Raw genomic sequence first — 26,572 nt, 5'->3', positions numbered from 1 at the left:
GCTGTTTTACATCATTTTCTGGTCATTTTCAGTCTTTTTGTGGCTGTTTTACATCATTTTCTGGTTATTTTCCATCTGTTTGTGGCTGTTTTATATCATTTCTGATTATTTTCCATCTTTTTGTGGCTGTTTTACATCATTTTCTGGTCATTTTCAGTCTTTTGGTGGCTGTTTTGCGTCCCTTCGCTCCCGGTCGTCTCCAGTCTGGATTCTAACTTCAGACGTGTCAAATTTGGACTTTTCTCAGCCGACAGCTTCGACAGCTGAAGACCGGAGAACAGAAAAACATCCAAGTTTCGAGGAAAACCCTCTGAGTTGTTCTTGTTGTGAGGCTGAGATGTAAATGTGGAGTCTGATCTGCATGGAGAAGCCGTCCGTCCGTCTGGAGCTCACAGAAGACGAATGGTGTTTATCAGCCGCCGTCTAATTATCTTTTTCCTTAAAGGTCGTATTTATTAGTATCCATCATCGCTGTCGTTACATCAATTAACGGCGTTGACGGCTGAGCGGCGGCCTCCATCCTTCAGCGGCAGAAGAACCTCCTCGGCTGTGGCTGGCATTACCGGGCTGTCATCCCAGCATGCCGCGGGGCCGCCCAGCGCTGTCAATTAAATGTGATTGACTGAGGAAAAGAAGCTCACAAATAAGGCAAAACAACCGACACAAAAATCCATACGTGACTCCTGCAGCCCCCCCGACCCTCCGACCGGCTGTCAAACCGACGCTCGTCTCGTCCGTTTTGGCCGCCGCCGCCCCGCCCGCCCGGCCGGCCGCTAAACGGCGCCAAACGCCCCCTCCGCCCTCCAATTAGGCCGTCCAGGCTGCCGGGTATCGACCGGCCTGTTGTCCAATAAACGAGCTCTAATTTATCAGTTTAAGGGAAGCAGGAAGCCGACCAATCGCCGCCGTTTTTTCTCACACGAGCCGCTTTTAAAGTCCTGACGAATCGTCACATTTCACGTCTCCGTCGGCTAATTGTCAGCAGCGTTTGGAGCCGATGATGGAGGGACGCCATTAGAGCCCGGCCCATTAGTCTGTGAGGGGAACACCAACCATCAACGGCCAATTTGCTGCCCAAACACCATAAATCTGCCCCGTTAACCGGCGGTTTTTGATGCTCCGCTACGCATCGTCCATTAAATGAGCAGAGAAGCAGCAAACATCCATCAGAGGTGGTCAAAGGTGGAGCCCTGGCACCTGCAGGTCACACTGGGGTTGTTTTACATCTTTTTGTGGTTGTTTTGTATCTATTTTTTTTATTTTTCCTGGTTGTTACACGTTCTTTTGGTTGCTTATGTAATTTTCCTTTTGTTTTGTGTCAGATTTTGGTCATTTTTAAAATCTTTTTGTGGATGTTTTGCATCACATTTTTGATATTTAACATGTTTTTTCAGTCATTTTGTGTCACATATTGTTCGCTTTAGGTCTTTTCTGGTTGTTTTGCATCTATTTCTTGTGATATTGTGACTTTTTCTGGTCATTTCATGTTGTTTTGTGTCACATTTTGGTCATTTTGTGCCCGTTTGTGGACATTTTAATGAAATTTTGGTCATTCCACGTGTTTTTGTGGTAATTTTACCTCTTTTTATGGGATCATTTTGCACCAAATTTGGTTTGTTTCACATTTTCTCTTGTGACTTTTTCTGGTCATTTCATGTTTTGGTCGTTTTATGTCATTTTCCTTTTGTTTTGTGTCACATTTTGGCCATTTTTTTGTCTTTTTGTGGTAGTTTTGTGTCACATTTTGGTCATTTTTTGTCTTTTTGCGGTAGTTTTGTGTCACATTTTGGTCCTTTTTTTGTCTTTTTGTGGTAGTTTTGTGTCACATTTTGATCATTTTACATTTCATTCTGGTTGTTTTGCATCAAATTTTGTTTTACATCTTTTTTTGGTCATTTTTCTATCTTTACATAATTGTTTTGCATCGAATTTTGGTGATTTTCAGACTTTTTCTGGTCGTTTCACATTAGTTTGGTTGTTTTATGTCGTTTTCCTTTTGTTTTGTGTCACATTTTGGTCATTTTTTGTGGATGTTTTGCATCACATTTTTGATATTTAACATGTTTTTTCAGTCATTTTGTGTCACATATTGTTCGCTTTAGGTCTTTTCTGGTTGTTTTGCATCTATTTCTTGTGATATTGTGACTTTTCCTGGTCATTTCACGTTGCTTTGATTGTTTTGTGTCATTTTCACTATTTTGTGTCACGTTTTGGTCATTTTTTTGTTTTTTTGTGGTTGTTTTGTGTCACATTTTGTCTTTATGAATTTGTCATCAGAAAGACGACAAACGCAGCCGAACGTTCAGCTGATAGCATAATGATACTGCCACCTCCATGCCTGACTCACGGAGGAGCAGCATCACTGATTCTGTCGTATTTCTAGAAGAACTTTAACAAATTTATGGAAGAAACCTCAGAAACCTGAACAAACTCGACTGGAAGTCCAGAAATAAAGTTTATTTCAGTTCGTCTTCAACAGTTTAAATAACAGAAGGACGTCTGGTTAGTAGAAAATCTGCTCCAACATTCACCGATGTTTCACTTATTTACAGTTTTCTTGTTCTTTTTTTTTTGCATTGACGGTAAAACGTCCGTTAGAAACCGATCGAGCTCCATTCGAGTCCTTCAACGAGGAAAAACCATCTCATCAAACACACAACACAGATTGTTTGGCAACGAGCAACACAACGGGCAGCTTCTAAACCTTCAGGTGGCTTCACAGATCTGTAGTTTGACGATAATTCAGCCGGACATTCAGGAGAAAAACGACGTAGTTTGGTGCTAATTGTAACAAAAACTGTTCATTTTAAACCCAAATGTGTCGAATCATCGGCTTCCTGGAAACAGATCGCACTTTTTGGCAGCTTTTCATTAAAAAAAAGTCTTTCAGTTGAAGGTGTTTGACTAAATTCAGCACCAAATTACACAGTTCTTTCCAAAAAATGGGTAAATTATTAGAATAATTACAGATCTATCAAATAAACCAGCAGTTATTCTGGAGAAACGTTGAGTTTTTCTGCTGGACATGGAGTAAAAACACCTCATGGTAAACGGAATAAATGGTACATTTAGAGTTCTGCTGGTCTAGATTAAACCAAACATGATATTTCTGGTTCATTCGAAGACGTTTGGACAGAGATTTTCCCAAACAATCCAGCATCACCTGAAGATTCGGCTTCATGTAAACCTTTAAAATGGTAAAAAAAAAAACTGTAAAAATAAATTGTAAAGCAGAAGTCAGTAAACCGGATGAAACCTGTAACAGTATGAATAAAAAACCTCTCAGAATCCAGTTTATCTCCAAGCTTCTGACCAACAGAGGCTGTAATCTGAGCGATTTCACAATAAAACAGGAAGTGGACGGTGAAGTTTCAGATTAAACACTGAGGTGAAAATGATCAAATACTGAGAGCTTTTCCTCAATTAAACCTCGTTATGGCGCTGTAACGCTCACTGCTGCCTCTAGGGGTCGCTATTAAACACTAAAGAGCCAGAAAACTACAAAATAAAAGCAGTTTTTAAATCTCAGCTGCCAAAAGTTCAGCAGAAAGTCACAATAATTAGTTAAATTATCAACTTTTATTTTTCCTGATTTATTTCTTAAACACAGTTGGAATCCACAAATATTGGATTTTTGGCAATATCTATTATTTAAAATAATAATAGATATCAATATTTGTCATTTTGATATTAATTCCGCTGATGTGGAGATTATTCACCATTTTAAAGTTTAAATGTGAATTAATATTTTATTTCTGTAATTTTATAATGATATCTTTTAAATAATGGGAAATATCTCTAAAATGACAATACAATAAAATATAAAAAATTGTGTAATTTTACAGGAAAATTTTGTAAAAAAAAAAAAATGATAAAAAAATCTACAAAATAAATAAATTGTAAGATTTGTTCAAACTACAGTAAAAAAATCACTTCTAACGGTTTTATTTAAACAGATAAATTACCTGAAAATCTCATTAAGATCTTCATCATTTTGTCTTCAGGGGCTTTAGAATATCGTGGAAAATATTAAACTCATCACAATCAAAGCCAAAATGTTTTATTTTCAGCTCAGGGAAGTTTTAGTTTCTACAGGAAGACAAAAAGAAATCATCTATGATCATATTTAAGACAAAGAATGTCTTTAAATTTAACTTATTTTTTGCCTATGCTTCAAAATTGTCAATAAAAACATCTGGAATATTAAAATCCACAGTGAACGTCGAATAACACAGTTTTTTTTTTAAACTTTCCACGCCTTTAGTTCATGGAAAAGTGAAGATTTTGGGGAGTTTTGGCAGAAATGTCCTAAAAATCTCCTAAAATCTGCTTAAATGATTCAAACAGTTGTTGATTGTTCTTCTGCTAATCGTTGCTGAATCGTCTCCAGAAGCAGAAACTTCCTGTTTTGCTGGTTTTTTGCAGATTTTCTCGTCAGATTTCAGCCTCGAGTCGCTTCATCTCATGAAATCTGTGGAGTTAAAAGTTTCAGAAACACAACGATCGGCGGCTTCACGCCCAAAACACTGCAGAGATAAAAGCAAGAGAAAGGAGCAAAACAAAGTGGAATACAATGTTAACAAAACAAATTAAATACTATCTTATATCTATATTTATATGTACAGTGGTTGTATTTGTTGTGCACGTGAGCAGGATTATATCACGTTTCATTGGAAGTGTGCAGAAACATAAATACTGAAGTTCATCAAACAAATCAGAAAATCTCTTTTGTACCAAAAAAAGAGAAAAAAACGAAGCAAAATAAAAGTGGAAAAACTACAAATGTAGGAGAAGAGAGATTTCTGCTTCTGGCTTTGTGTTTCCGGCTTTAAAAACAACAAAAAACAAACAAATAAGACGACTAACAAGAATAAAAAAACCTCAGGACGACTGAAGATTTCTGACGTTTGGAATGTGATCTTATTTAAGGTCGACTTAATGCCGTTTTCTGGAGCTAAAAAATGCTTTAAACAATCTCAGAGTTGCAGAAAAAGACAGAAAATGAACACAAACAGAAACAAAACAAGAACAAAATGACTAAAAACAAACACTGAGATCTAAAATAGACCACAGAAAACAATAAAAATGCAGACAAAATGATCAGAGAGTTCAAAACTGATCGAGAGACGCAAAATGAACACAAACAGACGCAAAACAGCAGGAAAGACTGACAAACAGACACACAAAATGAGCAGAAAGAGATTAAAACTGATGTAAAGAGACAAAAAAATAAGACAAACAAGAGCAAAATGAATGGAAACTGAAACAAAACAACAGAAAAGACACAAAAAACAGCCAAAAACATCAACAAAGATGCACAAAACCAGCAGAAAATGACACAAAACGAGCACAGAAAGACAGAAAACAATGAAAAAAGACAAACAAATAGATGCAAAACTGAACAAAACAAATACTGAGATAATCTAAAAACTAGAAAATTTATAAAAATGACAGAGCTCCGAGTCTCTTCTTATCAACTTAACAGAGAAAACTGGTTTAAATGATGGACAATACAAACCTTTTATGCTAATTTAGTGTTTTTCCTTTGGTTCAGAGTAGTTCTAGTGTTTAAAGCTCCAGAAAAGACAGAAAACGAACCTCGAGTTCAGATTATTTTGTCCTGAAGGTGACAGGAGACCAATGAAGGTCAGAAAATAAAAGCAGAACCGTAGTTTTATGGGTAATTTAGCATCTAATGAAGTGAGTTTGGCCTCATTTTAAATGTAAATGTAGTTAAGTGTGCTGCAGGCGATCAGACGGAACAGAAAGGAGAAGATTTCATACTTCAGGAGACGTAAACGGACTAAAATAAAAAGAAAAACCTCCACTTCCTGTTCAATCCGACTGCGTTCTTCCTGTGTTTGTGCGTAGTTCCGTCTTCCCGCCACCAGGAGGCACTTTAAACGTTACTGCTTTTGCTCTTGCCTTTAGCCCCGCCCCCCGGGCTGCTCTTACTGTCCGACTTCCTGCCAGGTGAGTTGTGTCCGCTGGGTTTGGAGCTCACCTGGCTGCTGCTGCTGCTGTTGTTGTTGTGGTTGGAGTTCCCGCTCAGCGTCTCCATGATGGACCGGAACGTTCCGAACGGCCTCTTGCTCTCGGAGCTTCCTGTCGCCGTCCGGTCCTTGGCTCTGGCCGGCTCCGCCTCCTGGGTGGAGCTCCGGTGGACCTGCTCGTCAAAGGTGACCCTCAGCTTCAGGTTCTGGGACGTCTTCCTGCGGGACGACGGAGACTTCAGGGCGCTCTTGGGGCTCGTTGCCGCCTTCTGGCCGTCGTCGGTGTCCGGTGTTTTCCCGTCGGTGGCCTCAGGGTCGCTGGAGGTCGGAGACGGGTTGAAGCCGACGGCGTCCACCGACTTGGACCCGCTCAGGGAGAACGCCAGCTTCCTGTCGGAGGAGGGGAGGTGCTTCCTCATCATCAGCTGCAGGTGATTGGACGCCGGCTCCTCCTCTGCGATCGGCAGGTTGGACGGCCTATCGGGTCGCAGCGTGCCGGGGGGCGGAGCTCCGTGGCTCTTACCTTCCTCCGGTGGGTATCCGTCCGAGTCGGACTCGCTGAGGGAGCGCTGCATGATCTGTTTGAGGCGGGCCAGCTTCAGCTCCCGCCGCTCCACCAGCCCGGTCCTCCGGCCTCCAGGGGGGACGTCCCGGCTCAGGCTGCCCGCCGGAGGGAGCCTCTCTCTGGGGCACAGCGGCTCCGTGGAGTCCTTCCCCAGCAGCTGCCTCAGCACCGAGTCTGGACCCACGCCGCCCTGACGGACCAACCAGTGACCGTCACCCGGAGTCCCCTCCGCCGTCAGCATCATCTCAGGCCACGCCTCCACAGAGGGCTGATGGGAGCTGGAGTCCACACAGGAACATTTGGGATTTATTATACTGATAATGGACGAATTTATCAACATTTCTACTATTATTACATGAAATAAAGAAACAAAACAACAGCTAAGGCAGAAAAATGACTAATAAAATACTGAGAGCTGCAAAAACAGACACAAACATCTACAGATGCACAAAAACAGCAGAAAATGACACAAAACAATAAAAAATGCACATAAAATGAGCAGGAAGAGTTCAAAACTGATGAAGACACAAAATGAACACAAACTGATGCCTCTCTCGTCTGCAGGTGAGCGTTACCTTGGTGATCTGTTGGGGGTTCCTTCTGTCTTGTTGGGGTCCATCAGCCTCTGGATCTGTTTCTGCAGAGTCATCCTCTCTGCTGCCTGCCTGAAAAACAAACAGCTGATTAAATACACATTTACTATCAACACTTATTACAGACACAGCCGGCAGAAAGAGTCTCCAACAGACCTGGAAACAGGAAAACAACCAGAGAACAGATTACAAGAACCGAGTGTTTCCATGGTAACTAGTTAATCTCAGTGTTTCCATGGTAACTAGATTAATTAAACTGAGTGTTTCCATGGTAACTAGATTAGTTAAACTGAGTGTTTCCATGGTAACTAGTTAATCTCAGTGTTTCCATGGTAACTAGATTAGTTAAACCAAGTGTTTCCATGGTAACTAGATTAATTAAACTGAGTGTTTCCATGGTAACTAGATTAGTTAAACCAAGTGTTTCCATGGTAACTAGATTAATTAAACTGAGTGTTTCCATGGTAACTAGATTAATTAAACTGAGTGTTTCTATGGTAACTAGTTAATCTCAGTGTTTCCATGGTAACTAGATTAATTAAACTCAGTGTTTCCATGGTAACTAGATTAATTAAACTGAGTGTTTCTATGGTAACTAGATTAATTAAACTGAGTGTTTCTATGGTAACTAGATTAATTAAACCAAGTGTTTCCATGGTAACTAGTTAATCTCAGTGTTTCCATGGTAACTAGTTAATCTCAGTGTTTCCATGGTAACTAGATTAATTAAACCGAGCGTTTCCATGGTAACCTACTCGTTGAGCTGCTTGGTGAGCTTCACCACCTGCGACGCCAGCGACATGCATGTTTCCACGACGACCAGGTAGCGGGCGCAGGTGGTGTGTCCCTGCCGCTCGGCACTCTGGGAAGGCCTCTCGCCCTGCTGGTTCTGGACGGTGACGTTGGATCCGTACTCCACCAGAGTCTGGACACAAACAGTTTCAGATTTAAAACTCCGTCGGCTCCACTCAGGAAGCAGACCAGACTCATAACATCCCAGCAGGAAAACATCGGGAACAGCAGCTCCACGGTGGAAAACACCATTATTACAGCAAATCAGAGTTTTCACGCTGCAGCAGAACCACTAACAGAAAGTCTGTTCAGCACAGCAGAGCCTCTGTTCTCAGTTATGTAGGAAATAACACACATATTCAGAGTATTTCTGAAAATAAAAACACTCAGCTGGTGATACTGAGCTTGGTTTGTTCACATTTTGTCTCTTTTTTAGTGTTTGCAAGGACTTTATTTGTGGATTTTGCATCTTTTTGCAAGTAGTGAACGTATTTTTAATCTTCTGCTCTCTTATCTTTGTAGGTTTTACCACAAGTTGAGCTGCAGCGGATTAAAGAACAGAAGAAGCAGAGACAGTGAAGTGACTATGATCAGCACTAAAAGTGTGTTTTTCTGCATGGAAGTTGCTGTTCTCTACATGACCAGCGTTTACCTGTATACAGGTGAGGTGTCCATACTGAGCGGCTACGTGGACGGCGGTGTTTCCGTTCTGGTCGACTTCGTCCAGAGAAATGGCCTGTTCCTGCATGAACTGAAGCAGCCACAGCAGCACCTTCTCCTGGAGACACAAACCAAAGATTCATCACTACAAAGTCAGGATGCACATTTTCAATAGTTCTGTCACTCAAATTTGGTCCAAACGCTAATGCTAATTTGTTGTAGCGCATCTATGGCAAATTCCCTTTTATGTTAGCATTAAGCTAGCAGCCTCTTAATTTTGCTGCAGGTATATCAGCTGTGTTCTGGTTTAAACTGAGCTGAATAACGCAGTAAAAAATGCTTTGTGACTGAAAACGTGATTTAAAGTTTCACAGAGGAAATAAAGATGAAGGCAGAACCAGGTGAAGGTGTTCTACAGGTGAGGGTTACCTGTCCATAGCGGGCAGCGTAGTGGATCAGACTGGGATGTTCTCTGGTGCAGCTCAGCTCTGCTATGGCTTCAGTTTCACTCACCATCCACCTCACACACTCCAGATGACCGTTCTGCAACAAAAACACTCCAGGTTTACTTTAAATGACATTAAACCGATTTAAAACTTCTCCAAACACGACCAGAAACTGAAAACATCTGAACATATATCAGCGGGTGGTTGTGTTTCTGTGGTGACATCGTGTTTTAGTGTGTAGAGATTTTGTCTCTTTTGGTGTTTGCGAGGTTTTTTTGCTTGGCAGATTTCACATCTTTCGTGGTGACTTTGGATCTTTTTGTGGTGACTTTGGATCTTTTTCGTGGTGACTTTGGATCTTTTTCGTGGTGACTGGATCTTTTTGTGGTGACTTTGGATCTTTTTCGTGGTGACTTTGGATCTTTTTCGTGGTGACTTTGGATCTTTTTCGTGGCGACTTTGGATCTTTTTCGTGGTGACTTTGGATCTTTTTCGTGGTGACTTTGGATCTTTTGTGGTGACTTTGGATCTTTTTCGTGGTGACTTTGGATCTTTTTCGTGGTGACTTTGGATCTTTTTCGTGGTGACTTTGGATCTTTTCGTGGTGACTTTGGATCTTTTTCGTGGTGACTTTGGATCTTTTTCGTGGTGACTTTGGATCTTTTTCGTGGTGACTTTGGATCTTTTTCGTGGTGACTTTGGATCTTTTCGTGGTGACTTTGGATCTTTTTCGTGGTGACTTTGGATCTTTTTCGTGGTGACTTTGGATCTTTTCGTGGTGACTTTGGATCTTTTCGTGGTGACTTTGGATCTTTTTCGTGGTGACTTTGGATCTTTTTCGTGGTGACTTTGGATCTTTTTCCTGGTGACTTTGGATCTTTTTCGTGGTGACTTTGGATCTTTTTCGTGGTGACTTTGGATCTTTTTCGTGGTGACTTTGGATCTTTTTCGTGGTGACTTTGGATCTTTTTCGTGGTGACTTTGGATCTTTTCGTGGTGACTTTGGATCTTTTTCGTGGTGACTTTGGATCTTTTTCGTGGTGACTTTGGATCTTTTTCCTGGTGACTTTGGATCTTTTTCGTGGTGACTTTGGATCTTTTCGTGGTGACTGGATCTTTTCGTGGTGACTTTGGATCTTTTTTGTGGTGACTTTGGATCTTTTCGTGGTGACTGGATCTTTTCATGGTGACTTTGGATCTTTTTCGTGGTGACTGGATCTTTTTGTGGTGATTTTCGATCTTTTTGTGGTGATTTTCGATGTTTTTGTAGTGACTTTGGATCTTTTTCGTGGTGACTTTCGATCTTTTTGTGGCGATTTTGATCGTTTTTGTGGTGACTTTCGATCCTTTTGTGGCGATTTTCGATCTTTTTTGTGGTGACTTTCGATCTTTTTGTGGTGATTTTCGATCTTTTTTGTGGTGACTTTTGATCTTTTTGTGGCGATTTTGATCGTTTTTGTGGTGACTTTCGATCTTTTTTGTGGTGATTTTCGATCTTTTTGTGGTGATTTTCGATCTTTTTGTGGTGACTTTGGATCTTTTTGCAGGGATAAACTTACAAAGTCTTAAAACTGAAGCTTTATGATACTTTAATTCCACACTATAACCAGGTAAACAGATTTATGAGGAAAACAAGTCCATATATAAACTTTCTAACACGCCTCAGTAAGAAGCAGCTGCTTGGAAATCCGTCGTCCTGTTAATCTGAGTGAACAAACAAGTCAATTAGAGCCAATCAGGAATCAGCTGCCAGGCTTGTCTACAGATAACACACTTCCTGTCTGGCAGCCTGGTTTCCTCTGCTGCTGCCAACAGAGCCGACATAAACCTCTACTTTATCGATAATCTCAGTTGGCTATGACCTCACCAAGCAGCCGCCATGTTTGTTTAGGTTCCTTCAGGACTCATTTTTCCACCCGCAGGAGCAACCCAGACAATCAGCAAAACCTGTGGTCGTTTTGTGTCTCTTTCTGCTTTTTTTGTGTGTCTCTATAGACAGTTTTCTCTCTTTCTGCTGGTTTTGTGTGTTTTTGTAGACATTTTTGTCTCATTCTGCTGTTTTTGTGTGTCTTTGTAGACATTTGTGTCTCTTTTCTGCTGTTTTATAGGTCTCAGTAGTTGTTTTGAGTCATTTTGTGTCTTTGCTGTTGTTTATATTACTTTTTCATCAGTTTTAATCTCTTTCAGGTCATTTTGTGCACCTTTCTTTGAGTCATTCTGCATCTAGTTATTTGTTGTGCGTCCAAGAGCTGCTTGTATCTCAGTTTGTGGTCGTTTTGTGTCACTTTCTGCTCTTTCTCTGTGCATTTACGTCCGGTTTCAGTCTCTTGGTGCTTGTTTTGAGGTCGTTTTGTGTATTTTTGCTGTCATTTCATCGTGTTGACCTGATCTCAGATTGTCTGGTTCTCGGTAAAGTTAATATTCAGTAAGAGTGGTTCATATAAGGTATGAAATCCTGAAATAAAAACGTAATACTTGACATTTTGAACAGCAAAACCCACCTTGACCCCCAGACCAGCGGGGGTGAGCTGCTGGGTGTTGCGTTCGTTCAGGCCGTCCTCCCCCATCAGGGAGGTGAGGTGCTGCAGACAGTCGGCGTGGCCCTGAGAGGCCGACACGTGGAGGAGGTTGTTCCCGTCCTCGTCTCTGATCAGCTCCAGGTTATCGGCCGCCAGGTGAGGCTGAAGGAGGAGGAGGAGGAGGAGGAGGAGGAGATAAGAGAGTAAACGAGAGTAAAATACTGGAGAACGACGACGACAAAAACAAAGATTTAATCAGGAGATGACGAGGCTTTCACTGACATTCATATCCAGTTAGGGTCAGGTGTTATTGCACCTAAAGTGTTACAGAGAGGAGGTGCAGGGGGAGAAGAAAGGAGAGGACTATGGGGAGGAGGCGAAGAGGAGGAACTAGAAGAAAGAAAAATGTGATGGGGAGGAGTAAAAAGAGGTGCAACAGGTGGAGGAACAGAAGAATCAAAGACAGGAGGAGGTTAAGGAGGAAAAGGAGGATGTGGAGACAGAAAATAAGGAGGTTTGGAGGAGAGGAAACACGGGGGGGAGGAGGAATACAAGGGGGAGGACATAGGGAAAGAATAGGAGCAGGCGGAGGATAAAGAGGAGGCAGAAGGCTAGGATTAGGAGAAGGAAGATGAAAAAGAAATGTGGAACAGGTATGGAAGGAGTGAAGGAGGACGAGATGGAAGAAGAGCATGAAGGAGGAGGAGAAAGAGGAGGAGAAAGAAGAAGAGGAGGAATATGAGGAGAAAGAAGAAGAGGAGGAGGAGGAGGAGAAAGAAGAAGAGAAGGAGTAGGAGAAAGAAGAAGATGAGGAATATGAAGAGGAGAAAGAAGAAGAGGAGGAGGAACAAGAGGAGGAGAAAGAAGAAGAGGAGGAGGAGAAAGAAGAAGAGCAGGAGGAGGAGAAAGAAGAAGAAGAGGAGGAGGAGGAGAAAGAAGAAGAGGAGGAGGAGGAGAAAGAAGAAGAGCAGGAGGAGGAGAAAGAAGAAGAGGAGGAGGAGAAAGAAGAAGAGGAATATGAAGAGGAGAAAGAAGAAAAGGAGGAATATGAGGAGGAGAAAGTAGAAGAGGAGGATTATGAAGAGGAGAAAGAAGAAGAGTAGGAACAAGAGGAGGAGAAAGAAGAAGAGGAGGAGGAGGAAGATGAAGAGGTGGAATATAAGAAGAGAAGGAGGAAAATGAGCAGACGGAGAAGGAATATGGGGAGAAGACAGAAAGGAGGAGGAGAAAGAAGACGCAAAGAAAGAAAAATGTGATGAGGAGGAGTAAAAAGAGGTGCAACAGATGAGGAAGAAAAGACAAACAAGACGACATGGTCATCAATATCCCCCGCCACATGTGATGTCTATGAGTCTATCTCCAAAATAGTGATCAAGGGCCATAACTCTGTTAAATATTATCGCACAGGCCTCATTTTCGAACTTGATCAAGGTGTCCATGGTGTGAAGCTACACACTAAATTTGGTAATCCTAGCTGTAAAGTTTCTGAGAAAAGCTGTCCCCTTCATCTCGGACGGACGCACGGACGGACACCAAACCTATATCCCCCTTTTCCACTTCACGGAGGCGGGGGATAATAAAACTCAGGTGGAGTAGGAGTTTAAGGAGGAAAAGGAGGATATGGAGACAGAAAATAAGGAGGAAGAACGAGAGGTTTGGAGGAGGAGAAAGAAGAGGAGGAAAAGGGAGATGACGATGTGGAAAAAGCAAAAGAGCAGTAGGAGGAAGGTGAAAGAACGAGAGGTTTTGGAAGAGGAGAAAAATGAGGAGGACAAAGGCTAGAGAGGAGTAATATGAGGAGGAACGGGAAGACAGAGAAGAGGAAGGATGATAATGAGGAGCAAAGGGAGGTGGAATAGGAAAGGAAGGAGGGACAAGCAATCAAGGAGGAGAAGAACGAAGAAGCAGGATGAAAAGGAGGACACAAGAAGAAGTGGAGGAGGAATATAAGGAGAAACATGAAGAAGATGGAGAGAAAAATGACAGGGAGGCGCAAAAAGGTAGAAAAATACGGAGGAGGAGCAAGAAAGAAAAGGAGTAAAAGGACCAAAACGAGATGTAACGGGTGAGGAAGGAGGAGAAGGGAAAAAAGGAGGTGAAGAGTAGGACAAACATGGCTAAAAACCCACCAGCAGTGAGATCTGTCCCTCTCTGACGATGTTGATGATGTTCTGGTTCTTCTTGGTCTCCTCGTCCACCTCCACTCCTCCTCCTCCTCCTCCTCCAAAGCCCCTCGGTCCTCCTCCAGCTCCAGGAGCCCAGGGTTTGGATCCGTCCTGCCTGCCCAAGCTGCACCCAGGGAGGGGGAACATCATCCCCGGACCTCCTGGAGGCTCCACACCGGGCCTCTGGTTCTGGGAGTCTGGATAGACCCGAGCAGACAGCAGCTTATCTGGAGGAGGAGGAGGAGGGTTAGCACAAGAGAAGAAGAAAAGGAGGCGAGTTTTAGGAGAAGAGAAGAAGAAAAGGAGGCGAGTTTTAGGAGAAGAGAAGAAGAAAAGGAGGTGAGTTTTAGGAGAAGAGAAGAAGAAAAGGAGGTGAGTTTTAGGAGAAGAGAAGAAGGAGGCGAGTTTTAGGAGAAGAGAAGAAGAAAAGGAGGCGAGTTTCAGGAGAAGAGAAGAAGAAAAGGAGGTGAGTTTTAGGAGAAGAGAAGAAGAAAAGGAGGCGAGTTTTAGGAGAAGAGAAGAAGAAAAGGAGGTGAGTTTTAGGAGAAGAGAAGAAGAAAAGGAGGTGAGTTTTAGGAGAAGAGAAGAAGAAAAGGAGGTGAGTTTTAGGAGAAGAGAAGAAGAAAAAGAGGTGAGTTTTAGGAGAAGAGAAGAAGGAGGCGAGTTTTAGGAGAAGAGAAGAAAAAGAGGTGACTTTTAGGAGAAGAGAAGAAGAGGAGGAGGCAAGTTTTAGTGTTTTCAGAGTTTCTACCTGCGTCTGAGAAGGATGAAAGGGAGGAGGAGCAGCTGAGGAGGCTGGAGGAGAGCATCTCCGGCGGGTAACCTCCTCCTCCCGGAGAGCGGTGGAGGTGGTGGAGGTCTGGATCCATGGACTTGGACTTCCTGAGGTCGGACCACTTGACCGGAGACAGAACACAGTACTGGAGGAACACAGGAGCAGAAAACGTCTCAGTCGGCTGAATTATTCATTAATAAAACTCACATTTCTCGTGAAGGAAACAGCTTTTATTTTGAAACACCTCCAGGTTTCTCACCGGCGTCTGGCTGCTGCTTCCTCCCAGACTCAGGCTGTCGTTGTGGGGTAAAGCTGCGCTCTTCAGGGCTCCTCCCCGGTTCCTCTCCAGGGTTCCTCCTCCCAGGTTGCTGCCCGTCACCGAGCGTTTGTCGTGGGGAACCCGAGGCAGCGTGGACATCTGCTGGCTGGACTTGATGTACGGAACGTCCAGGATCTCGTCCATGTCCAGGTCGTAGTGCTCTAGCTCCCCGAACAGGGCCTGAGGGTTTCCCCCTCCTCCTCCCAGTCCTTTGGGTTTCGGCCCATCGGAGGACGGGTTTGGGGCGTTAGAGGGTTTATCAGAACCAGGATCATCCTTACCGCCTTCAGCCGGCTCCCCCAGAACCAAACCCTGGTTCTCAGCTTTACCATCTGAGTCCGAGTCGGTGTTTTCTGGCTGGTGTTTGAGAGGAGAGACTCTCTTCACCGGACGGAACTTACTGTGGACCTCAGCGAGGCCCGTGGGTTTGATTCCTCCACCGCCGTGGGACGAAACGCCGCGACTCCAGTTGATGGCCGGAGCTGCAGGAGAAGATCAGAAACACAACAGGAAATAAGACAATTTAGCATTTAAAAAAGTATATATACATATATATATATATATATATACACGTGTTTTTATTTCATATAATGCCCCAAAAAGCTCAATAAATAAGTCTAAAAATCCTTTTAAAAACTAAAATAAAATCAGGCAGAAAAAAAGTGAAATACTGCAAAGTTTAAAAAATAATGATTATAAAAAATGGAGCAAATATCTGGAACATATTTTTTTTCCAGATTTAGATACAGTAAAAAACAACAATTCTACAGTCACACATAGTAAAAAAAAACTAAATATATTTATAAAAACACAGATTTGTGATGTGGACATTATTTACAGCTTTTCCACATTTAACATGTAAATTTATTTTTTTCAGTGATTTTACATTTTATCGGTTTTTTCTGTTCACTCATAATTTTTCAATCCTTAATATAAATAACTTTTTTCTAATAATCCTAAAAAAAGAGGCAAATTAAATAAATGTTTTAAATTCTGTAAACAAAAAAAAAAGTAAAAAAAGTTTTTTAAATTATTTAGAAAAAGGGGAATTCTGTAAAGTTTTAAAAAATAAATAAATGAAAAATGGAAATATGAGAAAACGTGCCTACATTTTTTTCTGATTTAAGTAAAAACTCGCTCATTTTTGCAGTCACATGGGGTAAAAGAACTAAACATTTATTATTTATAAGGTTTTTATTCAGTCAACATGCAGATTTATACTTTTTTCTGTGATTTTACAGGAAATACCTCCTAAATAAGAGCTTAAAACATTATTTATCATTTTTCAATCATCAATATAACTACAAAAACACTTCATTATTATTTAATTACCTGACCGTTCCTCTGCTGGTCCATCGCTCCTCCTCGATAACTCCGGGATGCTCTTCAGAGACGTGACCGAATACTGCAGCAGGAAAAACAAAAGATGTCAGAAAACAAACTAGTTCTGTTTAGACATCAGTTAATTACAGTCTGTTGATCTGAGCAGAAACACGACGAAGCAGCCGAGGAATTAAACGAGGAAAACCAAAGCAGGTCGTCTAAATCGTCCTTTAACGACGTTTAGTTCACAGAAAAAGACAGACTGGTTCAACGTCTCTGCAGTTCTAAAGGATGTGAGGATTTATTATCATATTATTATATTATAAACGGTGAAAAATGCGCCACTGTTCAGCCTGAAAAACTACGATAAGAAATGGTGAAGTCCGTAACAAAAACAATTAAAAAACATTGTAAATAATAAACAGAAAAGATCTGGTAAATAACAGTTAAAAAAGCTGTACAATTTAAGAATCCTGAATATATCGACTTCTCTTTAAATAACAGAAAATACCCGTAAAATATTTAATTTTTTGCTGATTTAAAGATAGCAGAAAATAGCGTGATTTAAATTGTAAATTAATATTTTTAAATAGACAGATTTTTGAAAAATTATGTACGATTATTATTTGTTTTTGTGGATTTAAGTACAGCAAAAACAGAATAATTTAATGAAATAAATTTAAACTGTAAACTAACATTTGTAAAAAAAAAAAAAAAAAAAGATTTTAAATGTGGACATTATTGACACGTTTGGCCTCTTTTTTTTACATGTTGTTTTGTTTAAAAAAAAAAGAAAATGTTAAATATTATGCAGCCAGCATGCCTGAAAAAGCTAGAAAAAATGATGGAATACTGTAATGTTCAAAAACTAAGAAAAAAACAACAAAACACAAAAAAATTGCAGCAAAAAAAGAAAAAAAAACAGGAAAGATTTAAGCTTAAAAATGCTTTTTTCAATCCAGAATATACAGGATTTTAACACCAAATATCTGTGATTAATTTATTTTTAATGTTGACAGCAGTTACCTTTCTATTTTTAAAAAAATAAACACAAAATTTACATTTTATTTATATTATTATTTTTTCTGTAATTAAAAAAAATAAAATATAAAAGTTGAACATCGGGCCTGAATAAAAAAAAACAAAAAACGATGGAATAGTGTAATGTTCAAAAACTATGAAAAAAACAACAAATCACAAGAAAATAGAAGCAAATGAAGTTTAAACAAACGTAGAACTTTTTAAATTGATAAAATACATAATTTTTATTTTGAATAACTCCAAATATCTCTAATTCTTTATAAAAACGTAAATATATCTAAAAAATAAGTAAAAGTAGTGTACTTTGACGGTCAAACGTTGATAAAAAATGCGGGTAAATTCAAAATAAACCTTCTGTCTGGTGGTTTTCAATAAAACTTTTAAACTTAGAAATACCCATAGATATCTGGGAAATTAAACATTTGTCAGTTTGGTAGTTTACATCAGACTAAATTAATACATTTTTGTGTTTTTTCCTGCAATTTAACAAAACAACAAAAAACCTGTAAATTAACGGCAACTTGTTGAAATAAATTACAGTAAAAAAATGCTTTTTAGCTATAATTTATTTGCTTTTTCACTAAATACTAGGCCTGGCCCGAATAGTGGTTTCTGGCCTCCGAATATTCGGGCCCCAGTAAAGACGAATATCCGGATATTCGTTCCGCGAATATCCGGATATTCGTCTTTACTAGGGCCCGAATATTCGGATATTCGTCTTTGATAGGGCCCGAATATTCGGATATTCGTCTTTGACATGGCCCGAATATTCGGATATTCGTCTTTGATAGGGCCCGAATATTCGTCTTTGATAGGGCCCGAATATTCGGATATTCGTCTTTGATAGGGCCCGAATATTCGGATATTCGTCTTTGATAGGGCCCGAATATTCGGATATTCGTCTTTGATAGGGCCCGAATATTCGGATATTCGTCTTTGATAGGGCCCGAATATTCGGATATTCGTCTTTGATAGGGCCCGAATATTCGGATATTCGTCTTTGATAGGGCCCGAATATTTGTTCGCTACGGCGGTATCCGGATATTAATATCCGGATACCGCCGTAGCGAACGAACATTGGGATATTTGGGTCCAGCCCTACTAAATACCGTTAAAAAATTGCGTAATTTCATGCTTCAAAATGTTAAACCTTCTTTCTGTTGGTCTTCATTAAAATTCCGTCATTAAATCGTATAACTAACCACAGATATCTGGTAAATACAACATTTTCTGGTTAATATTCGGCCCTACTGACCACTGAATCGTCGGAGAAGTCGATCTCGTCCAGGTCCAGGTATTCAGGAGCCTCCATCTTCACACAGCATCATCAGACGCACAACCAGCTGCACAAAAACACACAAACGTTAACAACATGCAGCAGCGAGACTGCCGTCAAGAACTCGTCTAATTCTCACGTTTATGGAAACAATTAATGCGAAAAAAAGATTATAAAAAGGTCATCATTTGTTCCGTTTATGTGCATTTTTGAACGATTTATCAGAGGAAAAGTGTTAACAAGAAAATACGAACAAGAAAGTGAAAAGTAGATCAGAAAAGCTCCTTATTTAGGGGATTATTGGGAGTGGAGCTGCTTTAAAGTGATTTTGTTGTTAATCTGCAGCTCTGACAATAAAGAGGAAGCTGTGGAAATAACGGGTTTATTTTAAGGAACACTTTCACTCTCAGCTCCATTGTTCGAAGGAAATCTTTCTCCTCCGCTCAGTAATTCTGCAGGTTTAAAGGCCAAACTGTAGCTGCTGCCATCAAAGGGCCGATAATCAGGAATAATCGGGAATAATCAGGAATAATTAGGACTAATCAGAGAGCAGCGTGACTCCAGATGACTGTTAAAGACCAAAACTGAGTAAAAACTGAGATTATGATGATAAAAAACTGAAAAAAAATACAATTAAATAATAAATACTAGTGTCTTTGCACTTTTACTGTCCTAGAATGATCAAAAACTGTTAGGAAACAAACTAAACTAAACAATAGAAAAAAAGGTGAAAATCTGGTAGAAAACATGTAATATTGTAAAAAAAAACAACTGTACAAACATTTGGACTAAAAGTAGAACTATATATGGAACAAACCTTTAAAACTACAAGTATCTGAACTAAAAGTATTATTCTGAGTGGAATAAATCTATAACTAACATGTTTGACTACAAGTAGTATTTATACGGAATAAAACTTTAACATTGTACATACTGGAATAGAATGTAGTCATTTCTATGGAATAGACTTTCAAAACTAAAGTATTTGGACTAAAAGTAGCATTTTAAGTGGAATGAATCTGTAAAACTTTACATATTTGGAATAAAAGTATTATTTTACATAGAATAAACCCTTAAAACCACAAGTATCTGAATATTTAAACAGAAAACGGTATTTTGGAGAGAACAAGCCTTTAAAGCTATAAATATTAGGACAAAAAGTAGCATTTTAGTTGGAATAAATCTTAAAAACTATACATATTTAGACCAGAAGTAGTATTCTAGGTGGAACAAATCCTTAAAACTGCATGTACTTGAACAGAAAGCAGTACTTTAGGTGGAAAAAAAACTGATAAATTGTGTAATTTTGGTGATTTATTTCATTTATTTAAATGTCTTTGAGCAGGTTTTGTGCTTCAGACAGTGAATAAACAGTAAAACATTCCTGGATTAAAAAGCGGCTGTGGAAGAATCCCGGAAAGCCTCGACAACGCTGACGTCATCAGGTGGTTCACCTACAATCACATCCAGATGTGTTCTGGTTACTTTGGTCCTGTTTTCTGGAACAAACCGGGTCCTCATTCAGAGGCTTCAGAACTACTTTATTCCAGTTTAACAGCGATGAGAAATGATCAAATTAACTTTAACTGCTGCAGTCGTTTGGCTGGAAGTTATTCAAAAGCTCCAACATACAAAATAAACATCCTCAGAGGTTTTAATGTTTTAAGACTGAGAAACTTTCAACAACACTCTGAAATGCTCTCAAAAAGAAGTATTTTGGTGGAATAAATCTTACAACTATGCATACTAGACCAGAAAATAGTATCTAAGAATTAAAAGCAGTATTTTATATTTACCTTACAAACAAAAGATCTAGATTACAAGTAGTATTTTATGTGGAATAAACCTTTAAAACGCCAAGTATTTGGACTAAAAGTAGCATTTTATGTGGAATAAACCTTTAAAACCACAAGTATTTAGACTAAAATTAGCATTTCAGGTGGAATAAACCTATAAAACTACAAGTATTTGGACTAAAAGTAGCATTTTATGTGCAATAAACCTATAAAACTACAAGTATTTAGACTAAAATTAGCATTTCAGGTGGAATAAAATTACAAACTGTATGTAACTGAACACAAAATAGCATTTTATGTGGAATAAACCTTTAAAACTACAAGTATTTGGACTAAAACCAGTATTGTATGTGGAATAAACCCAGTGTTTTAGTTCCAAAGCAGAAAGAACTTCCCTGAAGGACTTGAGCTGTTTTCAGACCGAGTGGGATCGACCACGAAACTAAAGCGGTGAAAATAAAAACCTCAGATTGCAGCTCTGAGTCCTGATAACAACAGTTGAGGCCGAAAAGAGGAGAAAAAGCAGCAGGGCTGTGTTTATGTGAACAGCTGACGGCTTCAGACGCTTCCAGGCAGCGGGACGTAAAAATAATCAGGCATGAGTTCACAGAAATCAGACTTTTCTTCACTTCTTAAAGAGAAACTGCAGGTTGAGCTGCGAGAAGCAGAAAGTAAAGCTCATTTAAATGTAAAAATAGAAATGTGAGCAGAAGTTTTAGCTCTGAAAACTTTGTCGGGTTGAAAACTCACCAAAAACTCTGTTAGTTTAGAGATAAAACATGAAAATCTGACAGAATCTGGGTTCACAAAGTTTGATTTAACACAAAAGAACAGTCATTTAAATCTGTTTCAGCAGCAAAACATCCAAAATACTTACATTTAAAAGGAAGGAATGAAAGAAATTCCTATTTTTCTGAGCATTTAGTCACAAAAATCATCATTTTACTGCATTTTCTTTTGAACAGTTAACTGTTATCTTGCATATTTTCACTGCTTTGTACAAATACTAACAAAAAAAGCATCGATTTAAATGCTGACGGCTGAAAATATTTGTTCTAAAATGAAAAGCTGAGCAGCAAAATTAAGAACATGCAAAGATTTGGGATATTGTAGAGCAATATTATTATTATAGCTTCATTTTCTGAATAACTGAAAGCAACATTTGCACTAAATTCTTATTTATTTTCAGAGATTTTTCATAATTACAGTGACATGAATTAAAATTTGTATTTTTAACCATTTAGAGTTGTTTTATTTGACTAAAAGTAGTATTTTAGGTGGAATAAATCTTTAAAACGTCACATATTTAAACTAAAATTAGGATTTTATACGGAATAAATCTTACAAACTAAAAGTATTTGGACTAAAAGTAGTATTTTATATGGAATAAACCTTTAAAACCACAAGTATTTGGACAAAAAGTAGCATTTTAGGTGGAACAAAACTACAAATTATATGTAATTGAACACAAAGTAGTATCTTATGTGGAATAAACCTTTAAAACTACAAGTATTTGGACTAAAAGTAGTATTATAGGTGGAATAAACTTAAAAAGTCAATGCAATTGAACATAAAATAGCATTTTACATGGAATGAACTTTAAACTCCATAAATATTCGTTCTAAAATGAAAAGTTGAGCAGCAAAAATTAAGAAGTTGCACAGATTTGGGATATTTCTGGTGTATTTCACAGCAATATAATCATTAGAACTTCATTTTTTGCATAATTTAAAGCAATATTTGCACCAAAAATTAATCCATTTACAAAGATTCTTCATAATTACAGTAACATGAAGTAAAAATTATATTTTCAGCGATTTGCAGCTGTGTTTTCTTCAAGTGTAATGAAATTTTCCCCCCAATTTATGACATTAAATCACAAACTGAACAGTTATTAGAGCTGTTCAAGCATCTTGTTCCTTCTTGTTAAAGAAAAAAAGTCACAAAGTGTGCTCTCAAATAGTTTTTGGAATTAGTTTTTCATGTCTGTGTCCCTGCAAAATGTAATTTTCTCCTAATTGTTGCCCTTTAACCTCTAATATAACAGCTTTATTAGCTGTGATATGACTTCTTTCTATTTATTCTCTACTAATTTGACTAATTTCCAATATTTTCCTAATTAAGGGGAAAATATGCAAAAAGTTAAAAAAAGCAGACAAATGATGCTCTTAAATGTTATTTTATTTTAGTTTTATCAGCTGACAATGTGCAAATTAGACTTTTCTCTAATTTTTAACCATTAAAACTCACATTTAAAAGCATTTAATTAGTTGGGAGAGCAACATTAGCTGATTTTTGAGTAATTCAAAAATATATTTGATGATAATTACTATCTAGTAGTCATCTAGTTTCAAACTGCAGCTATTAAACTGGATTTTAATGGTAAAAATTAATAGAAGAGTGAATTTTGCAGAAATAAATCACATTTTAGAGCAACGTTAATGTGGCTTTTGTTTATTTGTTTGTGTAAATAAGAAGAATATTTGATATTAATTCTTATCTAGTAGTCATCTGGTTTCAATCAGACTACCAACAGCTAATGGAAGGTCACAGATTTGGCTTTTAATGGCAAAAATGAGTTAAAAAAGCACATTTTTCATGGATTCAGGCTGAAAAATGTACAATAAACAACATTTTAGAGGAACTTTTCTGTGATTTTGGCTTCATTTTTTGTGCAAACAGACTCAAAGCAGTCAATAAATTAGGTTTTAATTGCAAAAATTGGCAAAAAGGAACATTTTGCAGGAAGACAGGCTGAAAAAAGTGAAATATCATTTTAGAGCAACATTTATGTGACTTCTGCTTCATTTTCTGTGTAAACAAAAATAATATTGGATAATAATTCTTATCGAGTAGTAATTTACTTTAAACCAGACTTACAGCTGCGAATTATAGATCATTAATTAGGCTATAATGGCAAGAATGAGTAGAAAACTAAATTTTTTAGGAATGCAGGGTCAATAAAGTGAAATAAATCACATTTTAGAGCAACACTTATGTGATTTTCACTTATTTTTCTATAAATACACAGATTAGTGCAGTTTGAAGATAACAATTATCAACAGACAGATTCGTAGAAGCTGAAAAATCTCCTTTTTTACAGTTTTCCAGGTGAAAACAGGGACAGAAGAGAGAGTTTCGGCCTCTGTTGATCTCTGACAGCTAATTTAATCCGCTCCGAAGCAGCGGGAGGCTAATGAGCTAAACTAGCAGGCTAATCTAACGGGAAGCTAGCAGGCTAATCTAACGGGAAGCTAACGGGCTAACAGTTGGAAAACCAGCTCAAACACGGAGCTCAGGTGGAAATAAGCGGCTCCGAAACCGGGAGACGGTTCTGAATTCAACACTTTTACGGCTACGGTACCTGCTGGAGGTCCGGTCGCCGCGGGGAGCCGTGTGTCTGCGGGATGGTTCGGCTAGCGGAGCCGCTAGCGGGTCGGTCGGGTCCGAGGATCCAGCTGTTGTTCTGTCGCCTCTTGGAGCACAAAGACTTGGAGCAGAGATGGAGGCGAAGAAGAGGGACCACTCTGTGGAGAATCCAGGGACCGAGGCAGCCTGGAGGACTACAGTCTGTACTTACACATAAATAAACACTATAATTTCAGATACAGGATTCACAGTCAATGCAGGGCTGCCAAATTGTGACTAGATCTTAGAGTGAGATTTGGTTTGTGTGGGATGCTGACAGGGGGTCTAATTTTGAAAATTATTGATCCTATTTCCAGCATTCTGGTGTAATTTAAGAGCATTTTATTATAGAGATAACATTAAGGGATAATTATTAAAAAAAATTGCGCTTAAAAAAATCGGAAAAAAAAAACAGAACAAGGACAGGCAGTATTGAAAATGGTTCTTCATGTAAAATATGGATGAAAGTTCTGTTGCTGGATGAGCACAACACATTTCAGTATTTTCCATAAATATCTGCATAATTGAAATAACTCCAGCAACCACTTTGTAACATTTGTCTTGGAGGATTTTAATGCACTCAGCAGCTTCAAGTTGACCACATCAGCAACTAAACAATAACAAGTGCTGAAGCAAAAACAAAACATAACTTCAAAACTTAAATGATCCATTCACTGAACAGAATTACAATCAGACACTAAACTCTCTATTAAATGTCAAAACAATCCATGTTACTCTAAAAACTCAACAGCTTTACAGACTCTAAGACTAAACTCTCCACAAGGATCCAAAATAAGTTGGACTTCTACATGAGAGCTTTAATTCTTCATCTACTTCCTGAAAAGTTTGGTCAGTAAAAAGACAAAAACTCATATTTTCAGCTGAACTAAAGACATACTTTGTGATTTTTCTGCTCACATGTTGTGTTGTTGTAAACTTACTCTTTCAACCCCCTGGAAACCAGCGTTTGTCCTGTTTTTGTGTCGCTCCTAGACAGCCGGTTGTAATGTTTTCTGATCAACACACCATAATACGATGTTTTTACAGTGAAGGTTCTACTATGGAACCAGGTTGACATGTTCAGGTGTTCTTTGTGTGAAAACTCAGAGATTTCAGGGATCAGAAGGTGGTTTTCAACTTTCTTTGTTAACTTTCTGCTTCAACTTTAAACTAAATTTCCTTCACTAAGCCAGCCCTCTGGACTTCCAGTAAGCTGTGTTCCTATTGGCTGTCCAGGTGGCTGCTTGGTGTCATCAGGAACAGCTGAGCAGCTCAGTGTCTTCCTGCTTTATGTCTGCAGTCAAACATTTCCTCTGCTTCTCTTCACTGAACTGGGTTTAGCTCCAATATAAATGATATGATTTCATTTGAATTGTTTTGCTTGAATATTATATTTAATTTATAATTTTGGGATGCTCCATACATTTGTTTCGATAATCTCAGTCAACGTCACAGCATTTATTTCTGTCCATAGACAGTTAATTTTCTACCAAGATCTTATATTGATCATGGGAGAGTCAGACAAATCCCAACATAACGTTGCTGAACCTGACCAACCCAGATCATAATCCTAACCCCCACCAGCCATGATGAGTTCATCACTTCATCCTCCTCTCTTCTTACCCTGATGTCCCCATCTGCTGGTTTATCTTTGACTCCTCTGGACACTAAGCCTACTGTCAGGCATGGAGGTGGCAGTATCATACTATTAATTTAACTGACTCAAGTCTGAGACAGAAAGACAATACATTTAGTGGAACTACTCCAAAATCTATTCAGTTCCACTAAATTTGTCGTCTTTCTGACTTGTTTCTTCAGGTTCTTGATGGTTTAAGTCAGGACTTTGTGGAGACCAGTCTAGAACCTTCATTCCAGCCTGATGGAACCATTTCTTTACCACGTCTGATGTGTGTTTGGACTCATTGTCTGGCTGAAACATCCAACTGTGTCCAAGATCAACCTTCTGATGATGGTTTTAGGTTTTCCTGAAGAACATGGAGGTAATTCTCCTTCTTCGTTATTCCATTTACTTTGTGTAAAGCTCCAGTTCCACAGAGCATGATACTGCCACCTCCATGCTTGATGGTAGGTTAAAAAGTCAAAAACCAGCACAAAGTTGGGACCAAAACCAAACCTAAACTTCTGCCCCCATCACTCTGGAACAGGGTAAATCTGGACTTATCAGACCACATGACCTTCTTCCATTGATCCAGAGTCCAATCTTTATGCTCCACAGCAAACTGATCAGTGGTTTTCTTAGAGCTACAGCTGTTTAGTCCCAATCCTTTGAGCTTCCTTCATGTGGAAATGTTCTTCCTTTCACTATTAAACAGCTGTGGGTTCTACTGTTGGTTTCCTACCATCGTCTAAGATTTTGTTCCTGAAGATGAAGGTTCTCCACTATCCTTCAGGTTTTAATGATGCGTTGGACGGTTCTTAACCTGATTTTAGTCGTTTCATCTTCTTGGTTGTTTTCTTTGTTTGATGCAGGCCAATAATTTGACCCTTCTGAGACAGATTAACATCCTTTCCATGACCACAGGAAATGTCTTCCAACATTTAAGAAATGAGAAGCTCCTCACTGCATCAGCTAGGGTTAAAGAAGTTGTTTCATCACTGCAGTAATTATCCAATGGAAGGATCTGAACTATTTGATTAGTTAAATCCAGGTGGTGCCTTTTTTTTTTTTTGGACAGACAGTGTACAACATGTGGATGCATCTTTTCTTTCTATCTGTTGACTCAGCTCTTCATAAGACGATCTTTGCAGACAGGAAGTGGATTCCCTTATCTTCAGATTAAAACCTTTTATTCATTAGAATCTCATTAAATCAAGCCATGGTGACGAATCTGATCAGAACTTTGCATTTTATGTTCTATTAGTGTCATTTTACATATTTTC

The 26,572-nt window shown here is 38.9% G+C and overlaps 1 protein-coding gene across 1 annotated transcript; it reads right to left on the bottom strand.

Annotated features, from left to right (window-relative positions):
• Positions 1–2,436: 2,436 nt before the first annotated feature.
• Positions 2,437–23,877, bottom strand: sncaip (synuclein, alpha interacting protein). The gene is made up of 12 exons (XM_051950986.1): positions 23,628–23,877; positions 18,447–18,534; positions 16,160–16,232; positions 14,768–15,309; positions 14,485–14,653; positions 13,698–13,960; positions 11,551–11,730; positions 9,033–9,146; positions 8,596–8,721; positions 7,907–8,076; positions 7,134–7,223; positions 2,437–6,836 (listed from the first exon to the last, which is right to left on the bottom strand). Exons 2-12 carry the CDS (start codon positions 18,501–18,503, stop codon positions 5,900–5,902), a joined length of 2,721 nt encoding a protein of 906 aa, XP_051806946.1. The 5' UTR covers positions 18,504–18,534; positions 23,628–23,877; the 3' UTR covers positions 2,437–5,899.
• Between the last annotated feature and the right edge of the window lie 2,695 nt (positions 23,878–26,572).

This window comes from Acanthochromis polyacanthus, chromosome 7 (genome assembly GCF_021347895.1).
Source record: "Acanthochromis polyacanthus isolate Apoly-LR-REF ecotype Palm Island chromosome 7, KAUST_Apoly_ChrSc, whole genome shotgun sequence".
Lineage (NCBI taxonomy): Eukaryota > Metazoa > Chordata > Actinopteri > Pomacentridae > Acanthochromis > Acanthochromis polyacanthus.
Note: the sequence above shows the minus strand (reverse complement) of the source record. Positions and strands in the feature narration are given on the sequence as shown.